Genomic DNA, 27,261 nt, shown 5'->3' with positions numbered 1-27,261 from the left:
ATCCATGTTGCTGTCCTTTTGGATTCAGGAGTTCGAGGCCGACTTGGCTCTCTTAAATTCGCATTTTTACTTTCAACAAAAACACAACAATCAATAAAAAACATTTATAAGAAGTTAGAGTGTAGCTGCCAAGTGCAACACAAGTTTAATCATGAGCCAAGTGATTTATATCCAAGTTAATTTTATTAAGCACAGATGCAACAGAGGGGTTATGACCTATATACATATGAATGTGGTCTTGTTTTTACAGAAAAAATGTATTCGGTGATTAAAATACATATGGGAAAACTAGAAGTAAAATTATCAATCAATAGCTCATCATATCTTGACAAAGCCCTGATGAACTCTGATGTGAAAATAACCAAAGTCTGCATGAAGAAGTCCAGAGAGAACAGCTGCTTCATCGAATCTGAAAAACAAAGCAAAATACACCTTTTTGAAATGAAACACGCGGCTTCGGTTTAAACCCACGCCTTCCTACTTCTTTCAGAAACTTAAGATATTATAGCTCATGTGTTAAAAATCACCTGTTTGCCAGATACCTGAACGAACAGAGAGGTTTAAGCATGCCCATGCAGGAGAGAATTGGCAGCTCCTCCAGGACTCTCTCCACTAAACAACAGCATGCAGCACAAACACATCCACATTCCCAACATAGATGAATACTGACAGTGATGCTCTGAGACACAAACGGGTTCTGACTTAACATTAACTCAAAGTGAAATTCAAATAGTTCTATTAGTTCTACATGAGGGCCCCAAAGTTAAAATATGATACTATATCAACATTACGCTCATCATATATTAAACATAACCCTTCTTTTTTCCCCAAATACATCAACACAGCTACTTATATATCACAGTAGTTTTTGTTTGAGGGTCATCACCTCATGAGGCAATGCCACCTCCTGTCAGCTTTAATCAAGCATTAACCCTCTGTAATGTCCTCCATCACTTTGGGAGCTGCTGTTTTGAAAGGCCTTCATTTTGTTATTTTTTCTTTGAAGAAACCATATTTGAAGGATCTTAGGAGGAAGAAATGCTGGATCTGACCTGCTTTGGACACTATGCATCCCTTAATTTCTGATCTATTTTCCTCTAAATAGGACCATCATCAAAATAAATAATGTATTAAAGACTTGAAATTAGAAACTGAGAGCTTAAAATCATTAGTAAAATATTTCCTGAGCTGATAAAATCAATGCAGAAGTGGGGGCATTATCACACAGGCTGCAACACAATCTGACTTAATTTTACAAGCAGTGAGGTTTAATGCCCTTCAGCTTTGGCTGAACTTTTATAAACAGTGCGATGTGTTTACATCTATCTTCATGTTAAATCTAATCCTAGTATAATTTAAAGGTAGTTAAACCCGTTGGCTCTTCAGATTGCGCGCTGACACTGCTAGAGGTGTGGCCATCTCTCAAACAGGTACCTAAAATCAGCTTTTTTCTTTTAAGTAAATTATGTTCTCTCTTTGAGAGCAGTTATTTATCCGGCCTATCTTTGCACTCCTTTTTGCCCCAGGTTGTACAGACCATGTTGTTTCATCTGTGTTAAGCTGTTTCAGTGTGAGGCATGGTTTGAGGGGGAGGGCGGGGGGAATAAAATAAAATCACATATTTGTTCCTGAGATGAACCAGGTGAAGTTTCTAAAACGTCGCAAAAATTGCTTAACAGTTTGCATTTCAATTTCACAAATAAACTTTTCCCCCCCATTAAAAAAAAGCTGCCAACAGAATTGCTTTACACTAAACAGTCTAACAAATTGCGGTTTCATCTTATGTCACTTTTTGTGTGGACACAATGATCCCAGCCAAATCTTCCAAACAAACCATTGGTTAAAAAAAAAAAAAAAGAATCTAAAATCTGTTATAAACAGGAAGTGAAATATCTTTTTTAGGCAACCCCCAGGAGAAAAAGGCTGTGTCCAGAGAGGTTAGGGGTGAAACTGCCAAAGCCAAAAGTATAGGGAAAAATCGAAAAAACAATATGTAAATGGTGACTTCAGGTCAGTCTGGCAGGGGATCAAATCCAAGGCTGCAATTTATCCGGGTGGTTACAGCTCAACCAGCTGATAAGCTAAAATTGGGTTGAGGATGACTGAGGACTTGTCTGATACCTTTAACTCTTATTTTATGTTTTGAAAGACCTGATATTTCACAAGGAACTCCCTTAATCCTCATAATGATATTCTGATATCTCATGAAGAAGTCACGGTTTTATTTAAGAAAGCAAAGAAGAGATGGTGATGTGACGATAGTTTCCTTGCCTCAAAACTGTGAAGGCAAACACCATATTTGGGTACTGTATTTGACTCTCAGCTCAAATTTGATTTTAACACTGAGTCACTAGTTAAATGGACCCATCAGAGAATTAATCTGTTGCGGAGGATTAATTCTTTTGGGGTTTCTACATCTGTTCTGTGTTCTGTGTACTCTCCCAGGAAGACCAAGTCATTTGTTCCTTCTGCCATCAAACTGTTGGACACAGAGTTGACTTGATTTTCTTGTTTTTGCACATTCTATTTGATAGCTGCACTTGACTGAAGTACTTTAGCCAAGTGAATTGTTGTAATGTGCAATACACTTACGTACATTGGCTCTATTTATTACCGTACTTGTTTATGTGCATTTTAATATGGTTTTTACCATCTTTTATTCTGGGAAACTTTTAGTTTCCTTCCCTCACTTCGGCCTCACACTTGTTTTTGTACATAATGCATCTCTGTTCTCTGCCTTGCCCTGTACCTTTTCCCATATATCACATTATGTTTCCTCATACTGTAATTGTTTTTGTGAATCGATGTGTGTGTATAAATATATGTGGTGGGGAGACTGTAGAAACTGAATTGGCCTTTAGGGATAAAGTTATATGTATGTTAATTTTAAATGATTCTCACTGTATATTTGTCCCATTTCTTCTCGGGGTCGTATGGCTCCCATCGACTGGCAGGGAAGATGTGTTTGTTCTTCTCATACCAGCTCCTTAGCACAACTTTACCTGCGTGAGACTGAGGGGGAAAAAAAAAAAAAAGCGTGGTTATTTTTACATCACCATATTTAGTCAGAAGCCGTCTTTAAAGACCCAGAAAGCTTATGCCTGGATGTTCGTCTCTGCAGTACGGATGGAAAAACATGTGCTGGACAAACGACTCCTAAACATCTCAGGCCGAGATACCCTAGCAGAGAGTCTAGAGGAGTCCAGACCTCCCGGCTCGGGACTGCTAGACAAGATAACAAGTGGTTGCAATGTTATGGCTAGTCAATGTAGTGTAAAGTCATTTTAGGACTGTTATAGGAAAGAGTTGGAGTTTTATTACCTCATGTACAAAACAAAAAACAAGAACCTAAAGTATCTGATCACTGGACGTCCCCAACAATCCATCATTTCAGAATACATGTCCACTCCACTTATTTATGACTCAGTGTTTTGTGAGCATGTCCTTTTCTTTTTACAGAGCATGGGTGTCACTAGTCTCTTATTTTGGGACATGTACCCCTGTATAGTTTCAAGTTTAACCCTTTGAATCCCATGAACTGTAGGAAGTTAGCTGTCAGAATAAAATGTACAGAAGAATTGAGGCAGACTGTGTTTCTAAATGACACCTATGACCTTATTTTGAATAATGTCACTGGCTCCTGTAGATGGAGATCAGAAAATGTTTTATTTGGCACAGAAACAGGGAAGCAGCAGAAAGGAGAGATGATTTAGTGCGAGTAAAAAAAAAAAACAAATTGCATGCCATATGCCAAAATGCTCAGCTGTCAGAGTCAGGTCTCAGTGCCGTTTGAGGCAATTCTGCCTGACATTTATTCCTTATTATTATCATCATGTAATGTAAATAAATTCAAGGTGCAATAAAGTTTCCAGTTTTTGCTATTTGCATATACAGTGTATATCTTTTATTTGGGAAACATGGTGAAAATGTTCATGTACAATGTATTTGGTCAAGATATGTAAATAAATATTGTCATATGAATCAATATCTCCATGATTACCTTTCCCAGTTCTTGCTGTTCCATAGGAACAGTGTGATTAAAATGGGATGTTTGGATAGTTCCTTGAGTTGTACAGTAACGACATTCAACAGACTTCGAAATCCTTCGAAATCCTTAACCCCAGTACAGCTTTATGTATAACAACGCCACAAGTATAGTTGATGTTGTTGTATGTTGTTGTGTGTGTATATATATATATATATATATACCCTCTAATGTACTTTTTAATGCTGATACTGTCAATGCTGCATTATGTCAACAGAACCTGCCAATAAGCAGCCACTTTCTGTCTATAATGGATCAAGTTTCCTCTGGTGAAACTTCCCCTCATCAACCTCACCTCATCTTTCTCCACCGTTGCATCATTCACAAGTCGAATGTCATCATGGACATCAAAGCTGAACAGCGGACCTGACGAAAAAGAAACTTGCTCAAAAGGCTTCAGAACCATGATTTCCCACTTCTAAAAACGCTGAAGAGACACCACATCACTGATCTGGATGCTGGTGGAAGTCGCTTACCAGATTTGCCCCTTGCCTTGGTGACAATGAAGTCATAAAAACTGTGGTGCTGCAAGAAAATGAATATATTTGATGAGTCAGCAAAGTGACACAGCTGTACAACTAATTTAGAAACACATTTCAACTTATGAGGTCATGAAATGTTTTATTTACTGTTTACTATGTACTGTGGTTTGACAATTCAGTTCAGGCTTGAAAATGACATGCAAAGGACTCACATGAGGGATTATCAGATCCTCTTTGATGTACATCAGCTGCTCCACACCAGCTGACCTGAAAAGAAACATCAAGTTCAATGATGATGCAGTTCAACGCGATGATGGCTCATTCATGAGAAGATTGACTCCTCTTTAATGAAGCAGTATATATAAAGTGTTTGATAATTTGCATTTAAAAATTGTTGTATGCATCTGTCCCTATCAAATAAACATTAAATGATGAAAGAAAAAAGCTCCTTTTGGTGGGATTTGAACATTTCTGATGATGGCCACTGGTGGAAACACAGAAGACAAATCATTAACAAACCCAATCTTGTGAGTCGGGTCTTGGTACGTTAACAGGAAGAGGAAATATGATTAGCATTATAACATTTAAGTGACAGTTAGGAAGAAACTCTCACTTTAGACTCTGGGTCTGCCTTGACCAGAGGACGAAAGAGATGTCTGGGGAGGGGAGAGATAAACCAGAAACTGATATTTTTTGTTTTAGCAAAATTAATAGTGTCCTCAAGTCAATGAGGAACAGTGGTTTGTATGATCAGAGCAGGGGCACAATGCTTTTAACAAGAGTAACATGTAAACCTGATCTTTTTTTTGAATAAAAGTAGAAATATCACAACATCGAGTGTTGTTAGCAACATAAACGCTATCATAATCTCCGGACGTAAATGATCATGAAGACATTCAAAGTTCCTAAATATTTGGACACTGACCTGGTTTTCAGCATTTGAGTTCTATACACCACCACAAATTGATTTAAAACCAAATAATCAAGATGTCATTTAATTGGAGGCTTTCAGATGTAATTTTAGGGTATTTGCATCCAAATCAGGTGAACGTTGTAGGAATTACAACACATTACGTGTCCCAAAAAGTAAAGGACCAAAAGTAATAGGACAATACGATTTGTTATTTTTCGCTATTTAGTTAACAAAAAGCAGATTAAAGGTCTACAATTAATTTCAAGTATGGTATTTTAATTTCAAAACTGTTGTCAACTCTTAATATGAAGTCCAAAAAGCTGTCACTATTAGGGTGAAAATCAATCAAACCCAGAGAGCTCAACTTTTAACCGTAGTTCAGGTATAAATATGCAGATTTGGTATTGATTTTAAAATGTGCGTCTTCTTTGCAGTGTGTGAAGATTCTCAGTCATCCAGGACATAGTTCTTTAATAAAGTTTAATCTAGGAGAACTCCATTCTCATCTGTTTTTTTATGTTTCAGCAGAAACACCATGCTCAGTTTAGTGAGCTGAAGTTGATGTTAAAAGGTTTTAAGATCTAGATCAGGAGATCTTTGCAGATAAATAATGACTTTCTCACCAGGCCTGTCTTTGTGCACAGGGGAGCTGCTGTGTTGGAGCACAAAAGGACAAAACACAAACTACGATACAAAGTTGGGAGCTGAGCTGTGATCCATGACTTGTTTGGCTTGTGAAGCTAAAAACCTAAGATTAGGATTTACAGTAATAGTAGCAGAGGATGAGATGCACCCAAATCCTCTAGATCTTAAAGCTTAGTGTGAAGTTCTGATGGGAGGACTCGCTTCTGCTGGAAGCAGTGGAGCCAGCCAGTGTATCAGCGGATGCAAGCTGAGCAAGGCTCTGGGGCTGGACGCCATCACAGCATGAGCACCGGTGCCCACAAACTCTCACCAGTGCCTCATTCACTCTTGTGCAAATCCTACTTGGCTGCAACCACACTTCCCCTATGGAAAACCGACGACATAATCTCAGCATCCAACAAAAACATGGTCCACTGATCCCAACCACTATTGTCCATACATCCATAAAAAAGAGGAATTCCCCAAGGGGACATTCATCATCTACCAGTGATCCTTTTCCAGGTCGTGGGACGTGCTGGAGCCAATCCCAGTTGACATTGGACGAGGGCGGGGTAAACCCTGGACAGGTCACCAGTCCATCACAGGGCCAACACACAGAAACCAACAACCACTCACACTCAGACCTACGGAGAGTTTAGAGTCACCAAATAACACACCCATGATGTCTTTGGATGGTGGGAGGAAACCCAGGCAGGCACGGAGAGAACATGCAAACTCCACACAGAAAGGCCCCAGATTCAGGAACTTGTTGTGGGCGCTAACCAATATGTCACCTTGCTGCCTCCCCAAGGGGACAATAAAGTCAAACACAACAATCTTCATTTACTAGAGATGTTGTATTTGTTTATCATGTGCAATACCTTTCATCTATATCTGTCAATGTATATGGAATAACTGTTTCTACCAACCTGCCCGATCCTAGCCTGTATCTTTTTTTGGAGCATTTCAGTTTAGAGTAAACACAAGAAACTTGTGCAACAAAAAAAATGGACCAGGCTCATTGACTAGCTCCCGAACGACAAACTTTCGCCCTGCCCTATGTGCCCTAAAGATAATATCTAACTAGCCCAGTGAGCAGTGATTGCTAACTTGTCTTTGGGGTCATCAGCTGGGAACACCCTTTAGTCTGTTTTGTCTAGTTAGTCAAAACAAAGACAACTACCTCAAACAGCACTACCGTCAACTATTCTAACCTTTCACCAACTGCACAAGTGAAAGCGGGGTGGGGTTACAGACCCTGGTTCAGGTAGGGGGAATGAAAGTATAGAGGGTGCAGGAGGTGGATGACAAGCTACACTTGCAGATTCAGCAAACAAACTCACCTGAACAGTCACATAATCAGAGAAAGAGCATTAGTGAAATCAAACAAATACAGGCCAACTCAACCTGGACTAACCGCCTGGTCTCAAAGAGGCTCAAACAGGCCACACCTTCCACTTGAATAGCTTTCCTAGTCCTGGATTTATTCCTCTGCTTCTCCCTAGAGTCTGTCTATATTAAGAGCTCCCCCTGCTGGGCCCCAGCTACTTTTACTTCTTCTAATCCAAATCCACTGTCTGGATCTTACTGCCTCATCTGACATTTCCTTCACTATATTCCTCACACTCTGTCCCTTTCCCCCTAACTCCTTCAACAAAGCAACAACAGATCTGGCTACAAACCCTCTACATCCTACTTCCACTGGACTAATCCTAACCTTCCATCCTCGCTGCTCAGCACCCTTACCTAGATCTGCATACCTGAGCTTTTTCTTTCAAACGCTTGGACAACTGAATCCTCCCATGGCACAGTCAGCTCTATGAAATATACTCTCTTTCTATTCCTAGACCACAAAATTATATCAGGCATTAGCTTTGTACAGGCTATTTCCTGGGGAACAACAAGCTTTCCTCCTAAATCCACCTGTATCTCCCAGTCACTAGCATCCTCTAAGCTGCCTTACCTCCTTGTTATCTTTATTAACTTTCCTTCCTTCTTGAACAAACTGAATTGCCACTCTCTTTGTCTTAGACCTTCCTAAATTTGCCTGCCTCCGTATATCTTCAATGCCTGCAGCTAAGCTTTTTAAAACTTGGTTATGATGACACATATACCGTCCTTGTGACAGACTAACCTTACAACCTGACAAGATGTGCTGTAGAGTTGCAGTACCTGAAAACGACGAACATACCGGGTCTCCATTTACCCAGAGTTTTAGGTTCTGGGGAGTTGGCAAGACATCTTATGTTGCCCCTATCAAAAATCTGCTTAGCCTGAGCCACTGCCCTAGCACTCCTTAATATTTCCTCCTGTCTACGAACCTGCTCTACAACTAGCTTTCTCTTCTCTTTGGGACCTGCTCTACTCCACACCAGTTTGCCTGGACCAAGCCCCAAGCCTCCCCGGCCTATTTATATATTACACACAATCTCTGTATGCCTAAGAGTTGCTTTCGCTTCCTGCACTGCCATTCTTGGATTCCATTTTTTCCCCTTGGTTGGGTTTGGAACCAGCTTACTAACTACCACATCTTTACTCCCAGATAAGAGGAGCTCTGTCCTAACCTTAGTACATTTAAACTCCTCCACTAGACTAGATACTGGGAGCTGAAGTATGCCTTTCCCATACAGTGCCACAGTACTTAAACATCTCGGAACACAGAGCCACTTCCTAATGTAAAAACTTACTAGTCTTTCCATTTTCTCAGCAGCAGATATTGGAATCTCATATACCGACAGTAGCCACATCAACCTGGGAAATAATCCAAAGTGCAAACATCACAGCTTCAACTTTCCTGGAAGTCCTGATTTATCTATTCTATCCAGTCCCTCAGCAACAGCCTTCTGAAACTGCACTACCTGCTCTCCGTCATGCAAATCTGCCTTGTACCACCTACCTAGACTCTTTACTGGTTTTTCCCTAATTATTGGAATTGCCTCTTCATCTATTACAAACTTCCGATCACTTAATCTCCCTCTGCTTATTGAGATACTTCTAGACGTACTAGGCTTGATTTTCATACTAGCCCACTTTAGGTTTTTATTAAGTCTCTCAAGCATTCATTTTATCCATATATCATCCATATATGACCTAATTGGTGTAAGGTGCATCCCATCCTGCTGCCTTTCTCCACCTTCAACCCACCTGGACTCTCTAATAATTACCTCCATTGTTGTTGTGAATGCTCATGGAGAAATTGTACATCCTGCCATAATACCTATTTCTAGCCTCTGCCAACCTGTTTTAAAACCTGCTTTACATAGTCTGATATCCTGGAAATATGCTCTTGCTAAATTACCAACTACTTCAGGTACTCTAAATTCCATTTCAGTCCATTATTGGTTGGTTTTGGTTGGTTGGTCTCACCTGAGCTCACTGAAGTCCTTCCTGAGAACCTCTAGGGCCCTCTGCAGGAAGTTCTGTATGGTGTTACCTTTCTTCATCTGCATGACAATCACAATGAGGAAGAGAAAGGTGTGTTAAGTCATGTCTCCATGAAGCCCCCATGTTGTCAAAGCTGTGTGCATTGTAGAAAAGCGACAAAAGGGCTTGTTCTGTCCCCATGAACCGTGTTGAAACTCATCCTGCTTTACCTTTACAGTTTTACGATGTCCAGAACCATCCCAGTAGCTGAATGTAATCTCAATCTCCTCACCTGGGGACAAACACAGCAGTAAAAGGGTAAACAAGTGAGCAATTGCGAAACATGAGGCATACATTAGACACAATACAGTGTCATCTGTCGTGTTTGCTTTGATCACAGTTACAGCACTGCTGAGTTTAAAGGTAGAGACAGTCAAAATGTCCCCACAGTCTCAAGCTTTAAAGGTCCATCGGGTCTAAAGGTAGATGTTAATGGAATTATGTTGTGAAAAAAGGATGTCAGAAATAAATCACTGCACAGCGCATGGGGAGATGTGTTACCGGAGCCTTTTGTTCCAAATCTGACAACCTGTTGAGCTCACGGTTTGTATTAAAAAGTGTGTTTTACTGAGCTACAGCAGTAACCTACAACCTATACCAAGATTTTGGTACTTAAAATCATCAATTTATTTTCTTTACAATATCAGTACTTCAGATAAAATACACAAGTTTGAATATAATATGGACTATATAAATATTTACTATAGACCTGCAAGTGGTATCAAAATGTGTGTCCTGACTTACTCTTAATCTTCTCCTGTTTGAGCTCCCACTCCTGCCTGAGTTCCTCCCTGAGACGATTCTCCTCCTCCTGAACGCGACACCAGGGTAGTGAAAAAGTTCAAGTTTATACTGGAGAAAACATTTTACACTTACAAGAGACTGGACTCATAACGAAGCATGACACAATGTAAAAATACTACCAAGGAGGATTTTTACCTCTCTGTCGCGATCAGGAAGGAAACTTGTGTCCACATCTGGATTTTTTCCCAGTTTCTTCTTAGCTGGAATGTCTATGAGACAAAGTCAATCAGCTTTTAGACAAACTCACAAATCAACACAGCGTTTCCTCTACATTCATTGAGCAGATGCCCACTTGTGATTGGATTTTGCTTTGATTGATGTTGATACCACTTCTGGACAGCTTCATGTAAAACATTAAGGAATCAATGGGATGAACCTTCTCATCTAACTGTCTTTAATCAAATTAAACACATTGCCGAAAACCTTTCCTTCAGTGCTTTTCGAGCCACATTTAGGCTTTTCTGTATTTTCATACCTTTGAATTTTTCCTTTAAAAATATTATCAAGAGCTCCATATGTTTGGCACAACCTCAGCTTATTATATGACACTATGTTCACAGTAATAGTCGAATTTTTCCCTATGTCCTAAATAAAACAGAATAAACCAGAATGGCCAAAGAAAAGTTGAACAAAGGACATTCCACATGTGTTTGTGTTGTTCTGGAGCTGATTTGAAGTTCCCATCTTTATCTGATCAGGAGTTCTACTCATTCTTTTGAGCAGTAATAATTAAAAATGCACTCCAAAGCCTCTAATGCTTTACATATCTTATTGTCCACGTCTCTGTCTTCTTAGTGTCAACACAATACCCTCAGACCAATTTCTCTTTACTGTAAGATCAGAAAAACACAGGACAGATCCCAAAGACTTTGGCTATACAAGCCACTGTACAAGACATTGGGTTTGACATCACCCACTGGAGCCAATAGGGGCGTCCGAAGTGGAGACGTGCCTCGGAGGATAAGTCATTGTTTAAAAAACGCAGAAGTAAAGCTGCAAATGTCCAATCAAGAGTTAGACTGATCCAGATCTGAAATAACTATCTATTTATCTATTTATCCACAAATCGTGTGAAAGAGCTGGTTCTTCATTGTCTGGAAGAAAACAGAAAGAACTATCAGGGAAAAATAAAAACTCTTAAGATGAGGGAATTCTTTTGAAAATATTTCTGTGGGCTACAGAACATATGGGAGCACAACGGTCGAATGCAAAACACACATATGGTAAAAATTGCAGGAGCAGTGTAAGGTTGGAACTGTTTCTGACGGTTTCAGTTTGAGTTTCTGCGCTGATCAGTACTCACAGTCCGGGTCGTCTTCATTTTCTTCCTCATCGTCATCTTCATCCTCAGGATTAAAGGATAAACTGGCAATTTTCCTCTTCTGCTCCTCCTTTCTCTTCTTCTCTTTCTGCTTTTCTAGTTTGCTGGGAAGACAAAAACACACATAACGAATTACCACAATATGTTTTGAAATGAATAATTGAGTTTCCTGGAAAGATTCCTTTTGAAGTACAAGTCCTCAAACCAAATTTCCGCTCTAACCCGGCACAAAAACACTCTTCTAATGAATGTCATGTATTTCCACTTGGACTTTATTTTGCATGCCAATGCATGCTGTGACCTATGTGCTGTGAAATCTAGTTTCCACAATAATGACTGGTTGTACAACTAATGACAACTTGAAACCATGGTTGGGGGCAGGTCAGGGTTAGCCTAATGGGAACCTGTCTGATTGGTGATGTCTAAAGCAACATAGGATAAAAGAAATTACACTGAATCTTTGGATTCATTCATTTAAGGTCCTTCTCGGGCCTTTACAGAGACAGAATCATATCAACATCTCTTTCTCTGTCATTGTAAAACCAATAAAGATGAATGGAAAATTAGTTTCAGAGACATCATTTTTTCTCATGACAGATCACCTACCTACCTACCTATCTATCTATCTATCTATCTATCTTAAGTCATACTGGAGCAGTGTGTAAATTCTCTGATGTTCTCTGAACAAGAAAGACGGAACGCTGGCATGTAATGAAATGTGGCCAGTTGTACAGAAACATAGATTTGTTATGTTAAGCACTGATTGTGTTCTTCAGATGCACTTCCTTTCTGTGAAACACATAAAACACTTTTCTGCCTACTCCTACTGTCCTACTTTCTGGTGCTTTTAATGTTGACAGTTCACGGTGAATTAATATGGAAAAGCTACAGTCTGTGTGTGTGTGTTAAAAAGGCAAAATTCGACAACTGGCATTTATTATACAATGTTTACCCACAGTCCCCTTCAGTTTATGGCCAGTTATTTACTAGGCATACTGGGGGGTTTGTCTTATAAATCTTGTGTAATCTTGTGTTACTGATGTTAAACTCACAGCTGGAGTTCCTTTGACTGCTCCTTTTTGGCCAGCTGTTTCTCTCTCTCCTTTACCAGCGCTTCCTGCTTCGCCTTCATGTCATTCAGTGTCACCAGACCTGATCAAAATATAGAGCAAAACATTAAAAAATTATTCTCTTCTTTTATGAATACTTACTCATCATGTTACTTTCTTTCTTGCTCAAATGTGCATCAATGTGAGTCAGCAATCCAGCTGGGAGTTGAATTGATTATCATGTGTTAAGTTATCAGGGTTCATTGTCTTTTCATGATGGACATCGACAGGTTGTGGTGTCACGGGAGGGTTCGTAAGCAACAGCAGCAGATATTCTCACCCACTGTGCTGGACTTCAGCTCTGCCTCCACAGCATCATAGTGAGCTGAGAATTTCTTATCAATGTTGGACTTGACCATGTTGTCCTGGAAGAAAACAAGAGAGCGGGAGAGAGGCAGAATGAAGGAGAAAGCAAAACACTGGGAATGATACAGCTTTACGGCGAATAAAACAGAGAAGGGACAATAAGGAAGAATAAAGGAAAAGGGCAGAATAAGAGACAATGATGGCTAAATAAAGCAGAATAATTTTGTGTTTATAAGGCTTCGTGGGGTGGTTTCTTTAGGACAGTGACGTTGGATCAGTGAGGGGACCTTTATAAAACACAACATGTCTAACTGTCACCCCGCAGCTCGTCGGTCCTGGGAGCTGTTAGACTACATTAGCCCGGCAGCAAAGCCAGCTGACTGATAAACACTGTGCGAGCAAATGTATGGACCTCAGCGATCTTCTGCTTCAGCTGTTCGAGCTGCTCTCTCTCTTTCTCTCGTTTCTTCATCAGCTGCATGGCTCTTCCCGCCTCACTGGCAGCTCCTTTGTACTGTGCCATGACGCCTCCTCCGGAGAAACACAACTAAACACAAACAAATAAAACACACTAAATCACTTTAACTGAGAAATACACCGCAGGAGCCTCCAGGTCGCGGAAGGTGCAAGTCTCAGCACAACAAGAAAAATGGCGACGGCGCACTGCATGCTGGGTAGCTACTATGTGTGGCTGCATCGGCGCTGCGTTGCGTTCAGGTACTTCTGTAATCCACGGAATTACCTCCTGAAGTAGCAGCGCTCGGAATACGAGTGGGTCGATCAGAACTGCAGATGTAAAAATAATTAACATGCAACAAAGACACAGAATGTTTCTCAGTTTCATTTAATTCCTTCATTCGCTTGGTTGGCTGGTTTCGTAAGAAAAAAAAAATTACAGTTCCTCAAGAAACAAACAAAATCACAAGCGTGAGTAAACTGGGGGGGAAATAAGATTAAGTAAAAAACAAAACATTTTACATTTGACAGTGATTTTATTAATAAACTGATACAATTTTAATTATAATTACATCTGAAATCAAAGTAAAACAAAAAGCAATAATAATTACAGATTGTCTTAACACACAGAACATAAATATAAATCTTCACTTTACTGAATTGTTGCTATTAAAAACTGCAAAGAAAGACTCCTACTCTCTCACCTAGTTACAATCACTGTGTCTCACACTTGTACACCCTCTTTGTCACTCATTTGATGCCACTCCTTGTTAGAAAGAGAGAGTGCAATTTGGCTGCAGCACAGTGCAAAAGAAGTACAAAAGGGAGAGATGAAAACATTCACAGCACAAATACACAAGGACCGGAGACAGGGGAGGAAGGTGTTGCTCAACTGTATGCAAGGAACCACAAACCTATGGAGAGAGAGAGAGATTCAAATGGTTGTCAAAATCTATCTGCCAGTGTTGACTGACAAATTGGGACGATGGGCAGAGATAAAATTAATTCAGAGGAAATATGTAATTTCATAATTAGACACCAATTGTCACCAAAATACTTTCTTTGATTCTGAGTTCTTCAGCAAAGTGAACAGGAGTTAAAACAGATGATATAACCCTTTACTGTGCGGTAATGTTATATGTAAAGCTTTACTTTACTGAGAAAACTGAATTATTAATAATATTTTGATATTGTTATTAACAGTAAGAAAAAACAGACCTCCTCTCTTTCATTCATTTTCTGTTTTCTGAGTGATTCAGTACAAATTGAGACATTTTAAGGCAAACACTTCAAATTGTGTGGCGTGGCTGACTGATTTGTGTTGTGGACTGGGACCTTGTATTAAATATAGAAATGACAACTCATTTAGAAACAGTGATCACATGGAGGTCTAACTTTACACTGTATGGAACTTTAAAATCTACCTTTAGACCATATGGACCTTTAAAATCAGACTGGTATGAGTGAACCTACGCCACCCCAGCATCACAGTTCGTTTGACTTGTGTTAGGGCTAAAACATGCTCTGTCACGAACATAACTATTTCCGAACAATTCAGGACAATTCCAGTTTCCTCCCGCCATCCAAAGACATCATGTTGGGGTTAATTGGTCCAGTCCATCACATGCATGTCTTTGGACAGTGGGAGGAAACCTGCGCAGACACGGGGAGAACATGCAAACTCCGCATAGAAAGGCTTGGGAACCAAACCCGCGACCTTCTTTTTGTGTGTGTTAACAGCCATGCTGCCAGGGGGTAACAAAGGAATCATAACAACAACTGTGGTATCCCAGTGTGTCTCCTGCGGTGAGTCTTTGTTAATCGTGTTTGCAGCAGTGTACCAGACATGTAGACAAGCGAGAAGGGCCAGGAAGATGCCACAGAGGAGAGCGAAAGGCACAGCGAGGAGCAGGGTGAGACCACGGTATGTCCAGATTCGAGCCCTCTCAAAGCCAGTGACACTGTACAGCCACACTTTGTCCATGCTTCTAGGTGTGACAGGTTCTGCCAGCACATCACTGACCTCCAACTACAGGCAGGAAACAAAACAGCGTCAGTCAGTCACAATTGAACATTTAACAGCATCATGACAACTTGAATCTGGCTAAAGGTACTTCCCCCAGTTTTAAGCTCTGTACAATTACGTTTTAATTTATATGAAAGATCCCACTGATCTTTGCAAAAATGGTCATGAATACTGAGGCACAGCAGCGGCAGACATCCAACTAAAATAAAAGTGTAATGAAACCAGAATGGCTGACGGAGAAATTAGGAACCAGTTCATTTAAGCAAAAGACTTCATTCGAACCTAAAGTCCTGCATTCAACAGTATACTTGGGTGCTTTCAGGCCGATAGTTTGATTGCTTTGGTCCACACCAGGCAGAAAAATGTAACAATGTAGCAAACAGACATTGGTAAGGTTCATTTTCATATATGACCCAAAATCTAAAAAATATATTAGAAAGTTAAATTCGGTTAATCCCTTAGACATCATTAATGTGATGTTATGTTAAAATGTTTTATATTTTCTGATTTTAACGTGATGTGCCACTGCCATCAGGTTATAATATTGCAGTTCAGACAATAAGATGACTTAGTCCCATAGTACATCCTGATCTGTGGCTACAATTTATATGAACTGTTGCTGTTCTAAAAAAAAAAAAAAGAAAAGGCAACTGTTTGTCGAGGACTTTAACTCAATGGCATTGATAAAATGCAGTTGTTGAAGGAGGCTGTCATCTTACCACATATTAAGGAGATATTAATAACACACTGATCCCAAACACCAAGTAGGAAATCATCACCTTTGACCTCCAAGGAAAAGACAGAACATTGCTTCTGAGATATTCAGGTGCAGCCTACAACCTGGAGGTGCTTGTTGATGCCATTAGGGTCCCTGTTGACTTGGTGGGTGGGTGTGGGAGTTGCAGGGGCTGTGGGCGGGGTCAGAGGTTTGGGCACTGGGGTTGGAACTTTGGATGCAAACTCTGGAGGAGGAGGAGGAGTGTTTATCTGCTCCCCTCCTCCGTCATCTTCGTCACTGCTGTCGTTGATTTTACACTCGACCAAACAGTCGTCACTCACCATCATCATCCTCACTGCAGGAGGAAGGAGGTACTGGTCAGATGTCAGATATTCATTCATTCGTTCATCTTCAAATTATGTCAGATAATTTGAGATAAATAAACCTGCTATTAACCTTAACATTAACACTGTAAAACTAAGGCGGGTCCACACACACACACACACACACACACACACTCTTGCTGCAGATTGCAGGCCTGTAGAATGTAAGAGCAAGCTGAGCACTGGATCCACCACCTGTTACTCAGCCCCTTTAAAAAGAAGCCGGACCAGAATCTGTAAATAGCAGCTGGTAATTTTAAAATTACATGTCAAAAATGAAACACAAAGAGAGACTCTAGTGTACTGTCATGGTTCTTATATTGTGCTTTTGAAAGGGAATATAGAGCAATGCATTATTTGTTTCCTGTATTTGATATTTGCAGAGTAAAATCTTCCCTTTGGAAAAATAAAATAAAAAGAACAGCTGATTAAAATACTTATATATATCAGATGCACACATGCACATTCTTAAGGCATTGCAAGGTGAATACATGTAATTGCAATGCAGTTGAAAACAGGTTTAGCAGATCTGCTGACACTAAGTGATGAATCATGTCTGACTTACCTAACTTTAAAGAACTTTCTTAATCCTGTGTCAGTGACAGAGAAGCTTGCAGAATGATGCAGCCCTGCAGAGAGTGCTAATCTACACCTTCAATGAAGATCAGTTCAACCACTTAATCACAATGTCCTTCTGAGTTGATTTGGCTCAGAAGAATTCACACAGAGGCACAAGTGCTAATGTGGTACATGGTCTCTTACTTTATGTGTGTGCGTGTGTGTGTCTGTGTGTGTGTTTTGGGCAGCTTTGGAAAAGGTTATTTTAGGAGAAGGCGGGGATGGGTCTCCAAGGTCTTATTACAGAACTGGGGTCCTGTCTTAAAACAGAAACTGAGACAATAAATGATACACACACGCACACACTAGCAGAAACATCAGGGGCAGTTCAGGTGTTTTTACTCAAGATGTCAGCGGGTTGTGCCCCGTCGCCTTGAGGGGATGAAGTTTTCATCCCTCACACTTATGTTCTATCCATCTCTCTTCCCTCTGCCTTTCAGTCATCTTTCTTTGTCTTTCTAAAACACAGACTCACAGCAAACACATTTTTTGGCTAAAATCTGGGTTTAGTTGTCATATGTCAATAATCAGCTTGTGATATTTCGTGCTAATATATTTCCACTTAGTGCAGCAATGACAGTGCAGATCTGGACCAAAGTAGATTACCTGGGAGCAAAAACAAAAACAAAAAACAGCCTAGCTTAAGATTTCCCAAAGGATCCTAACCATTTCTGGCTCATGACCTTTCAAAGAGAATTATGTGCATCAACTGAAATTAATATTTGCTAATCCACTAGCATCTCAACCTAACAACTGCTCACACTGTTAGTAACACTGAATAACCTTAACTATGCAGATTAGCAGGACTGATTTGTTTTGAAATTTATACTGCAAATGGAGCCGCCCGCTGTGTTAACTCGATGAGGGAATGTAACTGTGCCAGTTAAAAGTGCTCTTTATTTATTGCCTATTTTAGTGAAGGATAATAAGGAGCAAGCTTGATTTCACAGGTGGCCTCTGTCCCCTTATGGGCCCCTGTAGATCTGCCCCAAAATACAGCAGATTTTACAATTCAAAGACACTGACAACCTATTAATCAGTAATCACTTCATCATTTTTAATGTATTCATTTTATCAACCACATAAACAATTGGACAGTTAATTTGGTGACATCATCAAACAGTGATCTAGAATAACAGGCTGTTTTTAATCATAGGGGGCAAAATCAGTATTTTCAAAAGTGATCCTGCTTCCATGTTTTCAATGCTGAAATACAAGAGAAAGGAGATGTCACACGTAGAAACATTTCCAATGCTTTTGGAGTCAGAGCAATTGTACACTATACATCGCAAATGTCCTGAAACATACGCTTGAATGGGAACCGTGGATGATGATGGATATATATAGTCAAAATGTGCTGGATGAACGACAAAAGAGTTTGAATTGTGGCTCCAAAAACATTGCAGTTGCATTCACAGTTTAAACCAGAGGAAATCACTCTCTGACACAGGGGACCATTTTGGCTCTTGAGGGTAGGGCAAAATTTCTAGTTGAAGAATAAGTCAACTGAAGCCCTGAGTGAAAAACAAACAAACAAACAAACAAACAAACAAACAAACAAAAAAACAACTCTTACTTATTCCTTCGAAGCCAAACCTGAGTTAGTCTGTCCCTAACTCTGCAAAAGCCCTGAGATTTGGCCTGCACATCAGGCCATGTATCACATATGAAGGGGAATGTGTTTCATCGGCGTGTTTCTGTGTGTCAACACTGCATGCTGTTATTAAAAGCTGACCTTTAAATTTGCTTTTTTGTTTTTTTCAGCTAACATCTATGGAGCGTCACAGTATCCAGTATCAAATATCTAAAGAAACAAATAAATAATTATTAAAGAAAAATTCTTGAATATAACTGATAGTAAGAACCAACCACTTCAAACTGTTTCAAAAATGGCTGAAAATAACTAAGAATGAAATTTCATTCTTCTTTTAATAATACTTAAATTTTTATATTATGGTCTATTTCAAAATGCCCCTTCTTAAAATAATGCTACGTTTTATTTAAAACTGCTATTTTATATTTTGGTTTTGTTTTTTTTCCACTTCTGTTAATGAGAACAACAAAACGTGAAAAGTGAAAACAGTTTATAGGCAGTTTCAGACACAGACCATGCTCCGGAACAGTACACAAATATGGAAACTGGGGGCTCTTTTCACCTAATTCAACCTACCTAGCTGTCTAAACATCCTGAATAATTTTTCAGCTTTTTTTTTTTTTTTTAATAAAAATCTGATTCAAAAAAAGAAAGAAAAGTTCACAACAAAGAGTGAATAAGAACAGAGGAATCCTGTCAAACTAAATGTTGCAGAATAAGGTGTAAGGGTTGCGGGTTAGGGTCACTAATGTTATCTGCTAGCGTTTGTGTGAAGTGATTCTTCACTTTGAGGATGGACTGCAACTGAACCTAGGTAACATTGGTTGAGCTAACTGCTCAGGTGTGCAGCATGAGCAGCCTTGTGAAGCTTCAAAGACATCTAGAATATTATATTGTGTTTATTTGCAGTTTTTCAATGTTGATCTAAGCTTTGTATCCCGCCTCTTTAGCTCCGCAACGAACCAAGGCTTTAGTCACTTAGCACTTAGATCAGCTGTGACATTGGGAAAAAATCTTCACATGAAATGAAAATCAACTGAAAGGGCATTTTGAAATATGTATACATTGAAATAAAACTATATCCAATAAAATGCTAAGGTGTTAAATGTTGAAATTTTATTTTAAACTTTACTAATTTCTTTTCTTATTTCAGATTTTTCTGTTGGCAATTAAAACATTCATGATTTAATCACATGATGCCATAATGTTTTATTTATTTAATAGTGAACACTTTGGGATTCCATTAACATATGGATCACATCTTTTAAACATAATATCCAGAGTTTAAACCTATCAAGGTTATTTAAAGTTATATAAATGTGAAGAAGAAAAAGGATTGTAAGATGTGAAGGCACTCCTAGACACAGGCCCCAGATCAGCTTTGACATTTAAAACAAAGCAAAAATTACCATGAGATCTGGTCTCAGACCTGCCACTAGGGGGCAGCATAACACTTTTGTTGTTTTTGATATAAGCATCATGGCGACCACTTCTAAAAGTCAAACTGGTGATGTCACTGGTGATGTCACATCCCTGATTCTCCAAAAAGCTTCGAAAGCCTGGAGAACAAAAACAGACTACAACATGTAAAGACCAAAACCATCTGGGAAACAGACACACTGGACATACAGTAACACGGCACTGAGACTAGTGGCACTATGAGATGGTAGAGATGCAAATATTATACATGTGTCGCAAAAATAAATCAGTATCTTCACCAAATGCACCATTGTCATCAATGTAACCATCATCTTTATCCTCCTTATTATTATTTAATAGTAAACCAGCAATTCCAGTCATCCTCTCCTTGCACTCAGTCCATAGGTCTGAAGAGGGCCCGTCCTCTGAGGCCAAATCCTACTTTTTTGGCAGCAGGGGCAGAGGAAGAGGACGGAGAGGGAGTAGGGGCAGCTGGGGTGGTGAGGGCTGATGACTGGATAGGAGGCTGGCGTGACAGGAGCTCCTTGAACACTGAGTTCATCTGACGGCTGATCATCTCCTGAGAGAGTGAGAGGATGAGCAGCAAACATCAAGAGAACGACACGTGGAAGAATGAAAATTAAAGCCTGGCTGTGATGACTCCTCCCACTTAACCTGATAACCATTGCATTCTTGTCTGAATTTCTCTGTGCTCAGATGTCAACACGTTTGTACAATTGCTGTATTGTGCGTTAGTCACTGCTGACGGTATACAATGCAAGGAGCATCGTTTTATGCATCACTGTAATTGTCTGTATTTTTTAATTATTGTTTTAATTTGCCTGAGTATAGGTTTTACTGTAAAGTTAGACTCCATCATCTGTAGTTACAGTGTAAATCAGATGTTATTTTCACTCTGATTCTAATTATTGTCTTCCACATAATTAAAAAACAATTTCTACTTTCTAGTCTTGCAGAAATGTCTGCTTTAAAAAAAGGATAATTTTATTCTAACAGACAACAATGGTATGTGTAATGATAAATGTATATAACGCTGTAATATTTTGATAAATTTACTGCACAATCTGTTTTCAAGTCTGACACAGCAAATTGAAAATGATGAGTTTTAGCTGATATAATGATTATAATTGAGGTTTGTTTCCCCATTCTTCTGCAGTCCTGATGCTGTTTCATAGTCATTACTGTGAGCAGTAAAGCTAGCCTGTTACTAAACCTCACAGAGAGAGAGAGAGAGATGCTGGTTGCTGAACCACACTAATATTGTATTCCCCAGTTTATCTACAGCCTCACATATAAAAATCTTTCCAATAATGTCTGTGTTGTGTTCAGCATCCAACATTTCTGCCCAGCAGCTCTTGGCTAAAGTCTGGGCTATGATCCAGCCTCCCCTCCCCACATCAGGCCTTTTCCAAATGTCCCAATTGAAACGTTTTTAAATGTCTGAAATTGTATAAAGTCAGATGTCCCTGTTTTCTTTGATTATAAATCAGGTATGCATCTTGGCTGACTGACCTGTTGTTACGAGAGCTCCTGAGAGAGATGTTTAACTATATATCAGACAAAACTCTGGAGAAGTTCAAACAGAAAATATATTTTTGATTGATGTATTCAAATTCATATAGTTTGACTTGGCAAATGTCTGTTTATGAAGCGACACATACACAAAAGGGAGAAGAAGGACATTCCTGTAGTCCTGGTCATTGAAAAAAGGATGTATCTTCAATAATATCAGCACATTTAACCAGAACAAACTGTTGAGTTCATATAAATCATACTATTTAGCGAGCCTGCTAACATGAGATAGAATTGCTCCACCCCACTACAGACCTGTTTCAGGGTTCACAGAGATAAATATTTTTTTGCTTCTTGAAATCACTGCAGGCCATTCATTCAGAAAAGATTCAGAGCACAAACACAACATGTTACCAAAAAATTTAGGAATTATAGGTGAAGGTTGTCTGACAGTGTGGCTCATAAGAGCGGTTGAATAGGTTGGACTGCTGACCTTGTCGACCGTAGTTCTGTCTGCCTGGCCAAAAGGAGGTCTGTCGGTGGGTCTGAGGCCTCCCTGTCTCACAGTGTCCAGAGTGTGTCTTCTCTCCTGAGACCTGAGAGACAGTTAGAGGACAGGTGAAGATTCCTGCTTCGTATTTTGCCGCGAGACGTTTCTCAGTTCTCTCTCAGACAGACACTGAGGTTAGAGCGCGCTTAATTTTGTCATTGGTGAAATGCGGAGCAGACTTATTCTTCTCTAAAGTTAACACTTGCTAAGACTACAACTATTATTCTCGTCCGTGTGTTATTATCAATGCTGTTTACAGCCTTCATAAACTGGTGTCTCTGGTGTGCAGTAACAGTTTTTTTAGCCACTGGGTATAAAAACCATGGGCATATTACAGTATCACTTTATAAAGCGATTTCTGAAGACAATTCAAACTTCTGTGTATTGTCACATTATACAACACATGCATTGCAAAGGAATTTTGTCCAAAGTGCGTGTCAGTCCTACACTGGCAGGTGCCTTGTGGCAGTGGACGCTGGCGGCTTTCGACTGGGGCTCCCCTCACTCCCTCTCTGTCTTCCAGGCAATGAAGCACTGTCGCTGTTCACCCGCATCCTTTCAGGACAAATTCAGAGACTGAGTAATTTTGTGCTTTGCGTGTTTGTGTTTATGTGTGTGTGTGTGGTTGTGTGTGTACCGAGTTGTGTTCTCCGTCTGTGGATCTTCAGTTGCCAAGTTTCCAGTGCTGCCTCCTCCTCCTCCTCCTTCCTCTCTTTTCCCTCGCTCTGACCTGAGGGAGGAGAAGAGGGATAAGTTATATTAAGCATATATTTCATTACAAGGACAAGGACTACAGATTCAAATTTGGAATTAAAGACAAAATAACGGCAAAAATATACCGAAAGTCATTTTCCTATAACATAATGCTATAGTATAACTACACAACTACTGCCTGTATAATAAACACAATCCCATAGTATAACTGCACAACTGCTACCTTTTATAAAACAGCTGAGCCTAAAATTCCTGGCCATTGATATTGTGAAGTAGTTAATGGTGGAGTTAATGGTGGAGCAGTGTGAGTTCAAACATACCAGAGCAGAAAACCAATGTTGTTCTGTGAAACACTATTCTAGTGGTTCCAAAAAAAAAAAAAAAAAAACACACACACACACACACACACACACACACACACACACCCTCCTTGAATGTTTCAACTTTTTACTGTATTTATAAATAAAATCATGGTCTAATTTGACTTTTTTAATTTGATTATTTTTGCTGATTTTTTTGCTATTTTTGATGATGTCTAATACTTATTTCAGCATGTTGGAAATGAAATACATTTCATGTCAATTTGAAGGCACAGTTTTGGGAGAAGAAGCTTGATGCCAAGCGTGCAGAATAATTACAGAGCTACATCCAGCAGCAGGTTTAATTTAGCATAAGGACTGAGAACAGCGTGAAATAAATGTCTGAAGGTAGAAAAATTGCCAACCAGCACTTCTAAAGCTCATTACATAAAACATGATATCATGTTTGTCATGTTCATTTTCAAATTTGTACTTTTCTGAGGAGTTTTGTGGCAAATTATTTCCTGGCCCGGAGTCATGACTTCCCAAAGTCACCTTCAATGATAAATCAGGCACTTAATCCTGCATTAATCCATTTCTACTCTTGAGTTTCACAGCTGAACTTTACAGCGCTGGAGGGTGGATTATGTTTCTTTAAGTCAGGCTGCTTGTGATGTTTAAGCTAAAATAAATGAAAGTCACCTGCTATCATGTCACATTTCATGACACGAGCGTTGTGTCAACATCCCTATTTAACTTACAGCAGGAAAACAAATATTTTCCTACAATTTTGTACAATTTGTTAATATAAACTATGTTACTATGTAACAAAATGTGACAGAGCACCTGCTCCAACCGCTCAGCAATCATGGGCAGCTGGTGGAGCAGGTACAGCGTTTTCAGGACAGGGATCGACACCTGCCTGTCCTTTCAACAACATGCTGACTCTGTCTACAAAAAGGCACAGCAGCGTCTCCACCTGCTCAGAAAACTGAAGACTTTTGATGTCAGCAAAGACATTTTAACACTTGTTTACAGCTCACTCATTGAATCCTCTCTCATCTACAACATTTCATCCTGGTTCAACTTCTTCACTACTACCACCAAGACGAAACTCTGCATAATAAATCAGGCCAGTAAAATAACCAGAACAGCCCAACTATCTCTGACTGCTCCTTAAAACAGATGATACAGAACCCAACTGGCCCGGAAAAACATCCACTCATTCATCCAACTCATTCATCCTCTCTGCAATAACTGTTCTACATAAGACAAAATAGGCTGCACTGTTCTTATCTGTTGTTGTGTATGAATGTGCTTGAAAGTGTGTTTTTAAATTGTGATGTCCAAGACAAATTTTAGTTTTTACTGAAGAACAGACATTAAGTTTCTATTCATGAAGGACTTTTTTATATTTGTCTGACAGATCTGGTTGTGCATTTGTGTCCTCACAAATCATCGGACTATTGCTATGATACAAACTCATAACCATAACTACCGAAATGTAAAGACAAGTTGTTTCTCCTTACAAATTACTCTTGCTATTCTTTAGGCCATACAACCTCCCCAGGGGGGATGTGATGTTCGCTTTGACAAGAAAAAAATCTTTGGTGGGAATACAAATAATCTGGTCCCAAGAAAACACTAGAGAAGAACATACAACAGGCTCTGACTTGTGTTCTGATTTGTGTTGAAGCTGAGAAAGTAAAGTCATTAGGGTCACTCACCCTTCCAGCACACTGATGTACTTATGAGGGATCAGGCCCTTAACCCCTCCCACCTCGCCTCTCCACCAATCACAAGAGGCCTTGCTGTGAAGGATGAGAATCTCTCCCTGCTTGAACGACAGTTCTGCTGGAGATCTGGCGACGTAGTCAAACATGGCCACTGCTTCCCACTCTGCACACACACACACAGTAAGCACAAACACATCACGTGTCATCTTTAGAAATTAACTTTATCCATGCAAATGCAAACAAACGTGATGGCAAGTGTGAAGAAGAAGAAGAAGTCTTCTCCCCCAACCCTCCCCCCTACTTCTGAACACATTTTTGTTGTCAGATGGGATTGGATCCTCCCCACCACTGCCCACTAAAGCACTGTCTGTATAAATGAAAAATATGAATATGTGTGTGTGTTTGTGTGTATGTAATGCGTGGCCTCACCGTCCTCACTAGGCAGATGCTCGGTCTCTCCGTCTCCCTCTTCTGTGATTGGTTCACTGCAGACAAGCAGAAAAACACAAGTCAGTGGTCATGCACAGTTCCTCACACCAAAATCCATACCGATGGATCGCTTCCTCATTTCAACCCAAACTGTTTGTGGCTCCAAATAAGATGTGAGTAATACGGCTGTATAATACTTAAAGGACCTGATGATCAATAGAAAACAGTGAACCAAGTCACTGGCAACCTTCAGTCACACAACAAAAACAGTTTGTGTTTCTGGTATATTTTCTAAATGTTCACGAGGGGGACAGCCAGCTTTATTAAATTCCTTAAAAGCTGATTAAGGAGTTTTTGGAGGTTTTCATGGACATTGCCAATTGACTCTAAGCTTGTGTTCAATTTCAGTGAGCAACCAGTTTAACAGTATTGAGCAGCTCTCATACAAAGCATTGCGAGCTGCACAGAAACGCCTTTGGCATGGCATGAAATTCTGTTTTAAAAGGTTGAGCCCCCAAAAGGGCCCGAGAGGAATCTGCTCAACATACTTGGATCTGACTGCGTATTAAAGTCATGTGACTTCAGCCCAGAGCTCAGAAGAAGCAGCTCTGTTCTCCAGAAAAGTTATGTAAATAACAGAGGCCAGTTTGATCTCATTGAAGTTATAATCAATTTTTGTTCGAAGGCCATGAAAAAAATGTGGTTTGAGGCTGTCAGTTAAAAAGAAGAAAAACTTTTTCAATCAGTATAATAAAGAAATGAAAAAGGGTAACACAGCCTTAGTTGTTTTTGCGGCTGCTTTACTGCACACATTCTTGTACTGTCGGCCCATCTGCAACAGTTCAATACCAAGTGACTATATAAACCGACAGATGGTGTATTATACTCATGTGAGTCAGGCTGCAGCTCACAAAAATACAACATATTATGTAGAAACACTATGGACAGCAGCTTGATCACATGACCAACTTTTCTTGCAGCTATCAAGAGAAGAAATATCAGAGGAAACTAAAACAGAGCATTCTTGTATTATTGAATAAAGTTGGTAAAATTGGTTGTTGGTAAAACTAAAAGTTTAAGAATTCAAAAGGTTAAACATTAGGCATTATCTTTCCAGTTAATTTCACACTTGAGAATTGTGTTGGTTATAACTCTTGTGATAACTTTGTTCACACCAAATAGTCAGTGAAACCAGATTTAAAATGAACTGAATCAATTTCAAACACATCACTGTTGACAGTTTGTTAGCATGCCTACTCTTCTTTTTTCCTGAAACTGATTTAGTGCCATTTAATTATCAATCAATACAACAATAAGAATTAATTTGATGTTATTATTTATACTTCTGACTTTTACTACATTGCGTTCATTTCAAAGTTCCAGGTCATCTGACACAGTTATGTATTCATGTTAATGGCTTCCACCACAACTAATGCAACATTAATCAGTACTCACCAGTACTCTTGCTCCAGAGTCATGTGCTTCTCATAGACGGGCCCCGGCAGTTCTGATTGCCCTGCGAAGATGATGTCATGTTGCAGGATCATGGTTTTGACAAGGTCATTAACCTGTGGCTGCCTAGCAACAGCGTCATCAGAGTCCATCCCCCTCAGCAGGCTTGGCCCAAAGCAAACAGCCAGGTTGTAGGGCTGCATCATGTTCTCATCACTGTACTGAGACACGCTGGGAAAAACACACACACACACACACACACAGAATTAACTTGCCATTTTTGGCATGAATGTAAAGTTTTATGACT

At 39.6% G+C, this 27,261-nt stretch overlaps 3 protein-coding genes across 4 annotated transcripts in view; all 3 read right to left on the bottom strand.

Annotated features, from left to right (window-relative positions):
- Positions 1-170: 170 nt before the first annotated feature.
- Positions 171-13,672, bottom strand: fam50a (family with sequence similarity 50 member A). The gene is made up of 13 exons (XM_029507288.1): positions 13,440-13,672; positions 13,002-13,086; positions 12,665-12,764; positions 11,595-11,716; positions 10,427-10,500; positions 10,232-10,298; positions 9,658-9,719; positions 9,431-9,507; positions 4,740-4,794; positions 4,522-4,570; positions 4,341-4,411; positions 2,902-3,012; positions 171-409 (listed from the first exon to the last, which is right to left on the bottom strand). Exons 1-13 carry the CDS (start codon positions 13,548-13,550, stop codon positions 401-403), a joined length of 993 nt encoding a protein of 330 aa, XP_029363148.1. The 5' UTR covers positions 13,551-13,672; the 3' UTR covers positions 171-400.
- A 535-nt stretch (positions 13,673-14,207) lies between these two features.
- cav4b (caveolin 4b) lies at positions 14,208-16,571 on the bottom strand. The gene is made up of 3 exons (XM_029505867.1): positions 16,350-16,571; positions 15,325-15,512; positions 14,208-14,397 (listed from the first exon to the last, which is right to left on the bottom strand). The coding sequence occupies exons 1-3, from the start codon at positions 16,569-16,571 to the stop codon at positions 14,208-14,210; spliced, it is 600 nt and encodes a 199-aa protein (XP_029361727.1).
- A 2,724-nt stretch (positions 16,572-19,295) lies between these two features.
- Positions 19,296-27,261, bottom strand: part of arhgap4b (Rho GTPase activating protein 4b) — a 28,900-nt gene continuing 20,934 nt past the window's right edge. The window contains exons 18-24 of one of the 2 annotated variants that reach the window (XM_029505886.1): positions 26,958-27,185; positions 25,503-25,558; positions 25,065-25,236; positions 22,962-23,054; positions 22,772-22,879; positions 22,268-22,370; positions 19,296-20,821 (exon numbers count right to left, since the gene is read on the bottom strand). In XM_029505886.1, the coding sequence (XP_029361746.1) occupies positions 20,636-20,821; positions 22,268-22,370; positions 22,772-22,879; positions 22,962-23,054; positions 25,065-25,236; positions 25,503-25,558; positions 26,958-27,185 (946 nt within the window). In that variant the 3' untranslated portion in view covers positions 19,296-20,635. The remainder of the gene's footprint in view (positions 20,822-22,267; positions 22,371-22,771; positions 22,880-22,961; positions 23,055-25,064; positions 25,237-25,502; positions 25,559-26,957; positions 27,186-27,261) is intronic. The other variant, XM_029505887.1, reaches the window with a different exon arrangement.

This window comes from Echeneis naucrates, chromosome 7, assembly GCF_900963305.1.
Source record: "Echeneis naucrates chromosome 7, fEcheNa1.1, whole genome shotgun sequence".
NCBI lineage: Eukaryota > Metazoa > Chordata > Actinopteri > Carangiformes > Echeneidae > Echeneis > Echeneis naucrates.
The sequence above is the reverse complement of the archived record's forward strand: the minus strand, read 5'-3'. Positions and strand labels throughout refer to the sequence as shown.